General features: G+C 48.4%; 1 protein-coding gene across 5 annotated transcripts in view; it reads left to right on the plus strand.

Annotated features, from left to right (window-relative positions):
• SAMD11 (sterile alpha motif domain containing 11) overlaps positions 1–12,873 on the plus strand; it is a 104,835-nt gene that overhangs the window by 58,149 nt on the left and 33,813 nt on the right. For all 5 annotated transcript variants that reach the window (XM_034068178.1, XM_034068177.1, XM_034068179.1 and 2 more), the window contains one exon: positions 859–983. In XM_034068178.1, the coding sequence (XP_033924069.1) occupies positions 859–983 (125 nt within the window). The remainder of the gene's footprint in view (positions 1–858; positions 984–12,873) is intronic.

Below are 12,873 nucleotides of genomic sequence, written 5' to 3' on the forward strand. Positions count from 1 at the left end.
TATGTTTTAGCTTGTTCTTCAGTGTTTGTGCATCATTTAGTCAACAATATCGTACAGGTGGATAGCAGCTTCCAAGAAAAAGCATTTGCCAGGTGAACTGCCATACCTGCTACAGGGAATGGCTTTTTGCTTTCTCCCTCTCCATAGAAAGGGATAAGAGACAAAACTAGCCAACTTAGCAGCAATGTGATGCGAGGATAGTGTGATGCTGAACTGCCCTAATGCATTCTCTTTTCCCAGATGGAAGGGAGCATTATTCCAGGATCTGTTGAAGAACTGGAAATTACCTTTGTAAATAATTGTGTCCCCTCAGCTCTGAGCAATGCTGATGTCCAGCTTCGTGCTGGGTTTCTCTCCTTAAAGAAGAACTAGTCTTCAAGTAACTAACGTGGTCTTGTGCTTCAGCAGTGATGGAATGGAAAAAACTGACTTTGTTTTTAAGACTAAAAAGGGTGGCAACTGATAGAAAACTATCAGTTCTTTCAGTTCAAGTTTCCTATTAATTCTGGAATAGATGTGCCAATTCCTACACTTAGAGTTTTTCCATCTGAGATGTAAGTTCTGGCCCACGCAAGTTATATCTGGCAATAGTGAAATCAGGAGCTCTGGCAGCTGCAGAGCCCTTGATGGGAAATGAGAGTGCTGTTTGGGAAGTGCTTTGCACTTAAGTCTCCGCTCCCCAAAATGAGAGGAGGTTACTTAGGAACCTGATGGGTAGGAGGGGGAGAACCTTGAGTGAAATCCAGTTCTGCCAGAGGCAAACAAAAGGCGCGCACACATATGCTCATACACACAGAAATCAATTATGTGGTGGCAAATAGGATTGCCTTAACTTGGTGCTTTTCTGCTCTGTTGCAGCCGCGATAACGACCTTTCCACTATCATCTCCAACCTGCATCAGAGCCGTCAGCTCGTTATGCCAGAGACCCAGAGCCGCTGTGAATTCAAGAGAAACAGCATCGATGTTGGCTTAGGAGCAGCAGGTAAGCACCTGGAGCAGGTCCTGCTGGCTCGGGTTTGTTGCCTTCCCTCCTCTCTTTCTCTTTCCTTTCTTCATTATTCCAGCAGTTGTTTTGTCCGTGCCTGTTTGTGTTACACTTTGGAGTGAGCTGTACGAAGGCTTCTTAATATTCTGGCTGAAGATTAACACTGAAAGGATTTCATGGCAATATTAAAGTCCTTTTGAGATCTCAGCCCTGTGTTGTTCTCAAATCCAGGGCTCTGTGTTCAACTCCTGGCAAAGGAGCTTGCGCCAGCGAAGAAGTGAAATGTCCCCAGGGTTGGTGTCAAGTGAAGCAGAAAGGCCTTGCAGAGAGCATGGCTTGATTTGTAATTTCATTAATCAGAGGTTCCCCGTGCTGCCTCAGTGCCTGCCAGCTCCTTTGTGAGCAGGGTTGTTTGGCTTTATTGCTCTACCTGGCTTTGCGGGGAAGCTTATCTGGTTTCAACTTAATGTGGTGAAACCAGAAATGCTCCTCTTGGGTTCTGCACTGTGCCTCTATGGATGTCAGTGCAGGAGCTATGGCGAGGATGCTTTGGTGATAGATATGAATCAGCAACAAGTGAGGCAGTGTTAACAGAGAATTATTTATGATTATAAATAAAAGTTGGGGAAAAACTGGGAATTATGCTACTGAGTGATGCCTGTCCTTCCAAATCAGGATTGGCTCTCTCTGTGGATGTTAATGTAGGCCCTTCCTGGAAATCTTTTCTATGTGTAGGTTTATGTATATTTGTGGGTATCGTATTTTCTTGTAAGTCATTCTGCTGACTGTGTAACTAAACCCTGGATCTGAAGGGAACACCACATCTAACAGGCTTTGGGAATGACTTTGGAGGATATTCAGTAACCTGACAAGTACCTAGTTTGCCTTTTATGTGAGGCCTGACCCCTTTCCAGAGAGGTTCCTCCTGCCTGCTGGAGTTGTGCTGAGGTGACTGCTTTAGTGGTTGTGTTCAGTCCCATATTCGTGTTGTGCTGAACTGGGGGATTTGGGGTATGTCTGTAAAGCAACCACAGGCTTTGCTTTCACAGCTGAATCTCCATGTTCTCTTCATTAACCAACCTCCACCGCCCCTTTTCCTGCACTAAGTATCCAACTGGCCAGAGGTAGGTTTGTCTGTGTGATCTTGCTGGAGTCTGTCTCAGTTGACCCTCTGTTAAAATGGTTCTTAATGTTGTTTGCTGACATAGAACCTGCTGGGCTTGACCAGTGTTGCTGAAGTTCTCTGAGATCCATTCCAGCAGTGTGAAGGGTACTTCCATTCACACCAGTGTTCAGCAGTAGAAAAGAGCAAATGTAGGAGTCTTCATTATTCTTTCTTAGGATTCTTATTTGAGATTCTCTGGTTAGCTTCTTAACCATAGGAAATGGTGAGAAATAGAAAACAGATTGGTATGTCTAACAGGAATTGGCCAGCAAAAGAGTAGGTATGGGGATGATGAGAGGGGGCATTGTCACATCTGCACAGGGGCACTTTAACCCCTGATTTTTCACTGGCTCACTTTACATGTCTGTTGAGTAAGGGAAGCCTCATTGCCCAAAGTGTATGCAGAAACTGCCAACTCTCACCTTAGAGGTGTGCTGAGCTGGTACCTGTGTCACCACTTCTTGGACATGCAAGTTCAAGGGAACAAAAGGAGAATGTGCTGGGATTTGTAGCTGATTACTGGGTTTATGTCTTGGTTCTGTTTTCTTTCTACTAGCAGGGGTAGAAAGAGAGGATGTTTAAGAGTTAGTGTTTAAGGGTTACTCTAAAATGTAGAGATTCGGCCTGCAGGAGATTTGGGAGTGAGGTGGTGAAGCAAGAACCCTTGATAAGAATAGCTGACACCTTAACCCCTGTTTGAAGTATCCCCTGATACCAGACCTTTAAAGGAAATACAGAAAACCAACAGCAAAAATCTACCAAAGTAAGGCAAAACTCGGCCTCAGCTGATGCTTCTCAGTGAGACCTGGACTTGGCAGCCCTGAACTGAGGCTTCTGCAGTGACAGCAGAAGGTGGTGGCCGAGAGGCGTGTGCTGATAAAATCTAATTGCCCTATTGATCGGCTTCGGAGCCACCCTCGACCCTGGTGATGATTGAGATATTCTTATGTTTGATGCATGTTAGCAGCATCTCACTGCTCGGGGCTCACTGGGGACCTGGAGGTATTACAGAGATCTCTTAATCATGGAGCAAACTCGAGTGTATTGCATCTGCTCAGTGGCACTACAGATTTATTACAATTAGCACTGAGGCACACAGGTTTCCTTAGGCCCTGGGGGGGGTGGGATTTGGGAAGAGCTGCCCTCTTTGTGATGCTGAATTCTGAACAGACTAAAGAAACCCATCTCTTTGGTATAGGGTTTTATCCATCTGCACCGTCTCACACTGTTGTTTCTTCTCTGGGTTGACTGTTGATGGCATCATGTCCTCAGAATAGTACATTTCTGCTTTTTCTGCCTCTCTGTGACTGGGAGTGGAGGTGCTTGTGCTTCCAAAATAAAGAGCACTGGTATCCGTAGTCCCTGGGTCACCAAATGGTTGTGCAAGTCTCAAGTGTGTAAGAGTCGGTTGTTCCCAGCACAGATTGAAAGAGCACTAAGTTCTTGTGTTAGAGAATGTCATGTAAAGGAAGGGCACTCGCCTCTCTGACATCTCTGTTGCTCTCCATTGATCAAAGTGCTATCTAGCTCCTCATTTGAAGTCTAGGTCGTGTCTGCACTGGGCTTATATCCAGCTGCTGGCTTTAATCTCTTACTGCTCTAGCCAGTGCTTGGACTATTTGTATTCATTAAACCTGGGTCAGGCTAATCCAGCTGCTGAGAGGTAAGGGTGGCTCTTGCCCAGAGATAGTCCCTTTGTGGGGAAGAGAGGGAAGCTACTTCACCTCAGTGCTGGCCACCTGCAGGACTGCAGAGCATACAGTGTGGTTTGGGTTGGAAGGGACCTTAAAGATCATCTAGTTCCAGCCCCTGCCATGGGCATGGAATATGTAGACCCTACCTGGAAGAATAAGCTTTGATGATGCTCAGAGCTCCCAGGCCAGTTTATGTAGGAAAGATGAGTGGTGTCTCCTCTCTTGACTTCAGGCTGGGTTTTCTGCTGCATCCTTCTCTTCAAGTGGTGTTCTGCAGTGGAAAATGCTGGCAGATGCTTTCCTTGGTGCTAACTAAATTGCAGTCACAATGGGGATATACTATGCCAAATGGAGGAAGAGAAGGAAAAGTGTGTTTAATGGGGTCTGTACTTCCTTAGGAACATAGAGGCAGCCTGCAGTGGTGAGATTCAGTAAGCAGCTTAATAACATCTGCAAAGGTAGAGCAAGTGTGGTTCAGTGCCTCTGGGGGAGCACATGCTGGGAGATGATGAGCCTAATGAGGATGTAAAAGCCCTTTCCCAATGGATCAGCTAAAGGAGAGGCAGCAGACAGGGCCCAGGGTGGGCACTACCAGAGGGGCTTACCTTGAGAGCGGATGATGGCACAAGGTGCTTTTAATCTGAACTGAGAGACACACGCACAAGGATGAGCAGAGCCAGGGCTGCTTGACAAAGGCACAGGAGCAAAGCTGCTGGTTTGCACATCAAACAGGGATTTAGAACCCCTCTAAGCAGCTCATGGTGTGTCTGTAAACAAGGCCAATCTCCTCTATCCAGTTTGGCTGCATGGGATGGGGGAGGACAGAGGAGGCTTTGCAGGGCTCATGGAGCAAATAGGGGTGTCTCGTCCCTGGTGTGTGTGTGCTTTGCACACTGCTGTAGGATCTGAACAAGCATTTTGCAATAGAGTCCTGGTCCCAAGGCTCTAAATCATTTATCTCTTGCAAAAATCCTGTTAATTTCTCCTCTTTCTCTCCTCAAATACCCTCTGTTCTGCAGTGCCACATTTCATGACTTTCCAGTTGCAGTAGGACTATTTGCATGGATAGAAGTGGAAGAATCAGGCTCACTGATGCTAGAGGAAGGTGGGTAGATCTTCCCTCTCTTCCTTCTGTCCCTGGTGATTAGAGGGAGTTGGTTTGATGTCTGCATATTGTCTGAGAGAGGGCATGTATTGGAGACATGGCAGAACATCATGTCTGCTCCAAACAGCAAGCAGTTTGCTATGGTTCTGCGTTTAATGGGTGTGGATTAAAGACCACTTCCCCAGTGAGTAAAGGCTTCTTTGGGGTGTGGGAAGCAGCACAAGGCCAGCTTGTGAGAGAGCTTGCAGAGCAACGAGAGAGCCTGGGCTTTTCCTAGGGTTTGCTGCTCAGTGTGATGGAGATGACAAACCCCGAGAGCCTTGGCCTTGGTTTCCTCGGTGACCAGAGCAGTTGCATGTTAGCCTGGTTCCTAGGGAAATCCCATCTGATGGGGAGAACAGGACATCTGTGTCCCTCGGAGGCTGTGCATTACATGTTGCTTTTGGGGTGCTGAAAAGCAGTGTTCATCTACGTGTCCCAGAAACATCAGGGGAGAGCCATCTCTCCTCTCTCTCTTTGAGGTTATTTGTTCTGTATTAACACTCCTGTCTCATCTTCCCACTTGATGCTCTGTTGTCTAAACAAAGGAGAAATTTCAGGAGTGAACTGTAAACAGATCCACATAAATTGGATCCGTTTGGAATTTGCATTGACAAGGCAGCACTTGTACCTCTCACACATGGAGCTGTAGCTGATCAAAGCAGTTGTCTGTCTTTGGGCCTATCCCTGAAGTGTGTGTGCCCACCACGAAGGGCTTCCCAATGGCTTTATGGAGACCTGGAGCTTTCATCTGCTGTGGAGGAGTTAATACTGGGGGTGAAAGAGAACTGGGATCAAGGATGTTATAGCTAATGGTTAGAGACAGAATAGCGGCAAAGGGCTGTTTGCTGAGTGTGCGGTAATGAGCTGGGATGCAGACACGTTCTCATTTAACTAAGCCAAAGAGCAACAAAAAATTAAGCAGAAGCTTTTATTGAGCTGCTGCCTTAAATTGAGCAGAAAATCAGCTCCAAATGGGCATCCAGGAGTTGTAAACCCAGGCACCTTGGTTTAGGTGCTTAACCATGAAGGACACTTGCTCACCCAGCCAACGTGAGGGTCTGGGTTCTGTCAGTGCCATTCGTTCTCTTGTCTTGGATCTGGAGGACTGTCCTTTCTTCATGCTCTGTTTTAGGTTCATTTTTAGTTCTTCTTATGCCTTGTGGGAGGTAACCAGCATCCTATTGTAATACAAATGGAGATCTTTGGAGGTGAAGGAAAAATGGGAAAGCCCAACATGGAAGCATTTCCTTTTGCTCTGCCCTGCAACTGCGCTTGCAGTATAGGTTAGTGCATGGGATCTTGCTGGTGTGAGTGTTAAGGTTTTATCCTTGGCTTTATCACTGCAGGAGGAGAAGGAGCCAAGGCAGTTTAGTGCCCTGTTGTTGGAGTTCAGTAAGCCTTGCTCTTGGCAGGGATTTGAAGGCTGCTTCTGGCAGGAGGGTGCTTGTAGGACAGCTCTGCAAGCACCTTTGGAAGGTCAGGGATGTATTTCAAGGTGCATCTCCCTCCCTTTTGGGACCAGGGTCACTGTGGCAGCTGAGGTAGCTTGATCTCCTCTGTACCTTGCAGGGCAGGCTGACCATGAGCCCATCACTCACTGGCAGCTGAATCAGCCACCAAGCTCATGGCCAGTACGTGTTATGGCTTTGAAACCACAATGAGCACTGACTGTTTCCTCCTTCCCGTGCAGATTATCCTGCTTCCAAAAATAACCTCTTCCCCACCCCCTGCTCCCACCTCCTTTCCCAGGTGCCTCACAGCAGCCAGTGAAGAGCTGAAAACAAATCACTGGTGCGGTGACATCTCACTGATGTTATATATAGAAACCTGGTGCAGATCCTAACGTGGCACCTGACTCGTCCACTCCTGCTTGCTGCTGGGTGGAAGTGCAGGGAGAGGAGGCTCAGAGTGAGTCACTGCCCCTGACCCTGGTGCAGAGCAAGCTGATGCTTCAGAGCCAGGGGTTTGACCCTGTTCCTGCTTCAGTGCATGTGTGTGTCTCAGTGTCATCAGGTTTGGATGCTCTGGGTTTAGTTCTGCAAAGCTTAACCTTCTGCTCTTAGTGCACAGCAAGGTAACACTGTCCCCACAGCATCTCCCCATAGCTGTATGCTTGGGAAGCCTGTGTTGTGGTTAGATGCCCAGCTACCAGGTGTTCTCCAAAGAGTTATTGGGAGATCTGTAGAAGGAGTAGCCAGAGGAGGTGTTAGAGGGAATATTGGGATGCTGGCACAAGCCACGTGCAGATGATTCAGCATCTAGAAGCCCACAGGGAACTGAGGGTGCTGTCCCCAGCACATTGTTGCTCTGCTCCTTGTATCAAGCCATCAGCAGTGTTGCCTGTGGCTCACAGCTTTGTGAGGTGGAAGTGATTGAGGTGTCCCATTGAAGAGAAAGGGGTGCAGAGCTGTGTGTGAGGAGAGCTGTGTTAGAGGAGGCATGTGAAAGCATTGACCCAGTCTTTTGGATTGATAGACTTGAGAGAAAACCAGACCTGACCCCATGAGCACTGTGCCTTTAGAGCCTCAGAGCAGGGGAACCTCCAGGGCAGTGTGTGACCATAACTGCCTGTTCTTGAAGCCCTGCCCACTCAGTCCCTGCTTACAGCACTGCCCCTGTGTGTACCCTTGGGCAGACTGGGCTCATTTGGGTAAAAGGAGAAGCAGATGATAACCATTACTACAATTATTATAAAAGGCCATGTACTGGCTTGGGGGTTTTCCCCTCCTGCTGTCTCTGCCTACACAGGTATGCCCAGGTTTCCCCTTTCCCTCTGCTAAGCACATCTGATGACTCGCTCTGGTTCTTAGCCCATTCAGTGCCATTCAAGGAGATGGGTGCCTTGTGTTTCACTGGGGAACAGGCTCATAAATTAAGCTGGGATCTGCCCTGTGGTGCCCTCTCCCCAGCTGCCAGCCTGTGGTTCAGCACTGGTCAGGTGTGCCACCTGCTTTACATCAGGCATGAGCAGCTTTGGGAGGGCTGGGGGTTGGGAGGACTTCATTAATGATTTGCTGGGAGCAAGAGGAGGGTCACCTCCCTATTTCATTAATTTTTCAGCTCTGCACAACCTTTTTGTTCCCAATTCCCCCTCTTCCCTTTTCTCCCTTTTCCCATTCTTTTCTTTGCATCTCTTTTGTCCTCAGGCCCTTTTCTCTCCCTTCTCTTTAGCATTCTTAATCCACATCTCACATACACACCCTTCTTGCTTTCCATTCCTCTTCCTGCCTTTATTTCCCTTGTCTTCCCTATTCTCCCTTCCCTACCCTCCCTCCATCTCCGAGCTCCTTGGGAAGAAGACAATTTGAAGGCTTTCCACTCTGCTCTCAGCTGAGAGGCTCCTTCTCTCAAGCCAATCAATGGCAGCCTTTCAGCCCCAGTGGGGCTTGGCAAACATTAGATCAATAAGTTATTAGCACCATTCTGTCAGCTGTAATGTGGAGATTGATCGGGGCCGGGGCTCCTGCATGCTGCCTGGCACTTCCCCAGCCTGATAAAGATGACAGATTAAGGGAATAAGAAAAAGGAATTAAGGAGTCTGGCTGTCAAAGCTGTCACGGGCTGGAGGAGCGCTGGTGTTTTTCAGGGGCTGAAGGAGTGTAATCGGCCATTGAAATGGTGCTAAGGGTACAGCACCACCAGCAGCTCTGCTGGAAAGCACTGTCTTCAGCATTCACTTCTCTTAAGAGATGGCAGGAGCTCTGTAGGAGCAGCCAGAGGAGGTGGAGCTGCTGTGCTGGTGGTGGAGGGAATACCGGGATGCTGGCACAAGCCACGTGTTTAAGATGCAGCACCTAGTAGGAGCCCCAGAGGAAACGTGGGTGCTCTCCCACATTGCTGTACCCACCTTTTGGCATGATGGGGTGTTGTGTGGCATTGCCAGGGCTGAAGGGGAGGTGTCTGTGTCAGAGGAATGATGCCAGTTCTCACCGCTTTATGTCGCAGCTATATGAACTGAGGCCAAATGACCTTTGCCTCAGAGGTTTGTGGTCCTTTTAAAGTCTGATCCTTACTGGAGCCGTACTTAAATCTTCTGATTGAACAAGCTTCAACCTTCTCCTGTGTTACCCACCAGAACATGCTTCTTTCTAGAGCCACAGAGTGAGTCTCCAAAAGAGCTGGACTTCCAGCCCACCCTCCCAGCTTCAGTCTTTAAATGTCTTGTGGAAGCGAGTGGGGATTCACAAGTCTGCAATTGCTAAAAATCCTCTCTGCAGCATATCAAATGAATTCAGAGCTCTCTCATCTGCACTGTATCCTCTCCATGAGTGCTTTTTCATACTATGAATATTTACCACCTTTCTGTGGCTTGGTGCGTGCTGTAAAAATGGATCTGGTGAGACGAGGGGATGTTGGTGCACCATCAAACCTCCTCATGATAAACAGGAGGATGGCTCCAGCGTGGCCTCCATCCCCCTCTGTTTCACTCCTTGGGTGGGATATTGGACAGTCCTTTTAGGTGCTTAGCTCCAGCTGGGCAACCTGAGTGAGCACAAGGAGGTGGGAAGTAGCAGGATACTGTTTGCATGGTAGGAGGAAAGGCAGATGGCCTGGTGGGGAGAGCTGAGAAAGGGGATGCAGGCAGCTTCTCATGCCTAAGGAAGGATGGTTGATGTGTTGTACATTGGGAATCCTACTCAACTACTGTCTGATTGTGTGCTTTCACAGCTTTCATATGCAATTAACTCATGTTTAGGAAGGGGTTAGTGAACTTGAAGTGTGATGCTTCAGGAATGTTAGCAGATACCTTGGTCTAGGCTAGGTTCAGACCCATGGCAGGAGGGCCCAGCTTTCTCTACTGTTTGTACTCTTCAGAGTGGTACGGCAGCTAGCAAAAGGGTGCTTCTGCCCTGGAGAGCTTGCATTCTAAATCGAAATGACAACCAACAACCTCATACAGATGTGGAGACACAAAGGAGCATTGAGATAACTCAGTGCAATAGCTAAGGTTGGAAGCCTGCTCCCTGCCACGTCCCTAAAGCCATTAAGGTGACCTGCTGGGAGAAGGAATGCTACCTTTATTTTGCAGCTCATTCAACATCCCCTTTGCAGTGATCCAGCCATATTTTCCACCTTCCTTGCTAGAGCTAACCCTGCCCCACAAGCTGCCATGCCCTTGTATTGTTCTAGCATCCCAAGTCCCACAGGCCCATTGCTTCCCTTCCCCCAGCTTCCCCAATGATTATTTTTGTTTCCCATTCTCGTTGCCCTCAGTTAAATTATGGTCCGTTATTCCCATGACCTTGTGCTTCACTCTCCCTTTGTTCCATTGATTCCTGCTGGCAAGGGATGAGGCCGATGTGCAGCCAGATTCCACACTGCCTCCTGCGTGTCCCCTTTGTGAGAGCAGCTCTGGGCCTGCTGAGACCCAGCAAGCTGGTGCAGCCTCTTACAAAGAAGCCCATCGTGGGGATGGAAGCCTCCAGGGTCCCCACAAACCTGTCACACTCAGCACAGGACCAGATGGAGCAGCAGGGCTGGAGCACCAGGCTTGTCTGAGCAGAGCAGCTCCTCTGGTGGTGGCCTGTGTGTGCCAGAGGAAAGGGAAGAGAGGAATAAACAGGGATGCTGCCAAGACATTTCAGAGTGGTCGGTGGGAATTGTCATCTCCAGGGTTTTAAGCCTGATGGGGGAGTTGAGAGCAAGGGAGAATGTTTTTCTCCTCTTAAAATAACGTGAAAGAAGGTGGAAAAAGGACTTTCTTCTCATGAGATGTTGGCTCTCTGAGCCTGGGTGACCTCCCGTGTAAGCTGGCTCAGTTCTCTGTTTACTCAGAGACTTCTGGGTCCAAGAAGCTCTCATAGCAAAGCCCATGATATGGATAAGGAGCGTGAGATAGGTCTTGATCTCCTGTTGTGCTGTAGCATAACACAGTGCAGAAAGTCTTGGTGCAGTCTCTCGGCTGTAATTGGGATCCTCTCTATTGTCCACCCATTTTACAGCATTCTGTCACCACCTCATGTTTGTTCATCTCTCTTCTCCAGGTGAAACTTGGTCACGAGGACATGGGCTCAGTTCTCACCCTGCCATCAATGCAGTGTGTGTCCTTGGTGCATCTCTGCTGCACATTCCCTTGTGAAGAGTGGAAATCAAGTCCCTTTAGGGGAACCTAGAGATAACTTCTCTAATCTTCCCAGCTGATTTAGGCTTCCAAGTGCTCTCTTCCAAGCTGATAATAAAGATGGGAGGCTGAGGATTAGCAGCAGTGCAGGAGTACAAAGCACTGTTACTTCTGGGTGATGTGTCTACCCATGGCCTCTGATCAACATGTCTCAGGCCCAGAAGGGCTGTTACCAGATCAACCCACATTGCCCTGGCTTCTGCAGAAGCTCCTGTTATGGTGCCATACCTACATCCTTTCTGATTGCAAAGCCATTGGGTAATGCTTGTATATGGGGCCAGAAGTGCTGTCCTCCTCCAGCTGACCTTTCCTGGCCTGTCTCTATTCATGTTTCCCATTAGAAGTGCAGTAGGTGAGTGCTGGACTTCTCCTTCTATGAAAAAGGGGGAAAATCCACTTGGATTTCTAGATCTTTAGGGAAAATAATTGACTTTATTTCCAAAAAGCTTTGTGGATCACTTCCTGTGATCCACTAGACTGGGCTGGCAGGAGCCTTGATGTAATGCAGGATTTGGGGTCCTGCATAGGAGACAAGGGATGGTTGTGTGGCACTGGTGGCAGTGATCAGTGATGCTTGGGACTTCCTCTAGCACTTCTTACTTGCATTATTGCCTGGCTTAGCTTCATAATGTTACAGTTCTACTGATAATGTGTTTCATTTTCAGCTTTATTTGGCTTCCTTTCAACTGAAATGCTTTGTGGAAGGCAGGAGAAAAGAGGCAAAAGCAGGGATTTGGGAAGCGAAACAGGAGGAAAACCAAAGCCACCCCCCAGCCATCCCTCCCATTCTGAGGTGGAGTGTTGCCTTTTGGTGGTGCATGGGCTGAGCAAACAGCTATCTGCTGGCTTTGTGGTCGATGAGTGGCAATGTACTCTAAATGCACAACCTGTCTCTGTGAGGGTGGTAAGGCATCCAGAAGCTCTGCTGCCAGCTCATTTGCAAAACATATTTGGTTTTGCTGCTGCTGCTGCAAAGTCAGGGGGAGATGGACTGTGGATGCTCCCAACCCAATGCCTTCAACCACTGTCCTGGTTCTTCGTGTGAGGGCAAAGAATGTGGGTGTAAGGGGATGAATTTAGAATACGGGTTCTTGTAAAGGGCACCTGTTTACTGTGTGATGTGCCAAAGCTGTGCATATGGTTTATGTTGTAAAGAGGAAAGGATTGGTGCTGTAATAGGAATACATTGTCATCTAGGTTGTGATCTGTGAGTTTAGTAAGTAACTAATGAAAGTATAACCTGCCTCTTCTGTGCCCTGCAGCTAAGGGGGGGGTGACTCCTCACACTGCTGGGCTGGCACACAGAAGGTTGTTATTCAGTCTCATACTCTCTGCTGCTGCAGTAAATTTGGGGTGGATTGTTAGATCTTTGTGCCTCCATCCTGGCTACTGATAATTACTCCCTTTTTCTTGCTTACTGTGTATCTCAGTGCCCACACTGCTGGGGACAGAGGCAAATACAGACTCGTTGTGTGGGATCTGGGGCTTTGGTGCAATGTGGGCCTGAGATGCTGGAAGGAAAACGCTGCAGGTCATCCTGGAGATGCATGCATTAACATGGGAGCTCTCTGGAGCTTAGATCTCAGCTGCAAGACATCCAGAGCTTTCCCCATGGCACAGTGTGGATACAGGCTGTTCATGGGGCTGCAAGTGGCTGTTCTGGAGACGGGTGGGCACAGCTCTGATGGGGATGGTGCTGCTCCAGAGTTACTGTGTGATCTCAGTCTTCCCCTGCCCAAGTGCAGCCGGCTGGGAGTGAG

The sequence above is a fragment of the Melopsittacus undulatus genome, chromosome 12 (assembly GCF_012275295.1).
Source record: "Melopsittacus undulatus isolate bMelUnd1 chromosome 12, bMelUnd1.mat.Z, whole genome shotgun sequence".
NCBI classification, from domain to species: domain Eukaryota; kingdom Metazoa; phylum Chordata; class Aves; order Psittaciformes; family Psittaculidae; genus Melopsittacus; species Melopsittacus undulatus.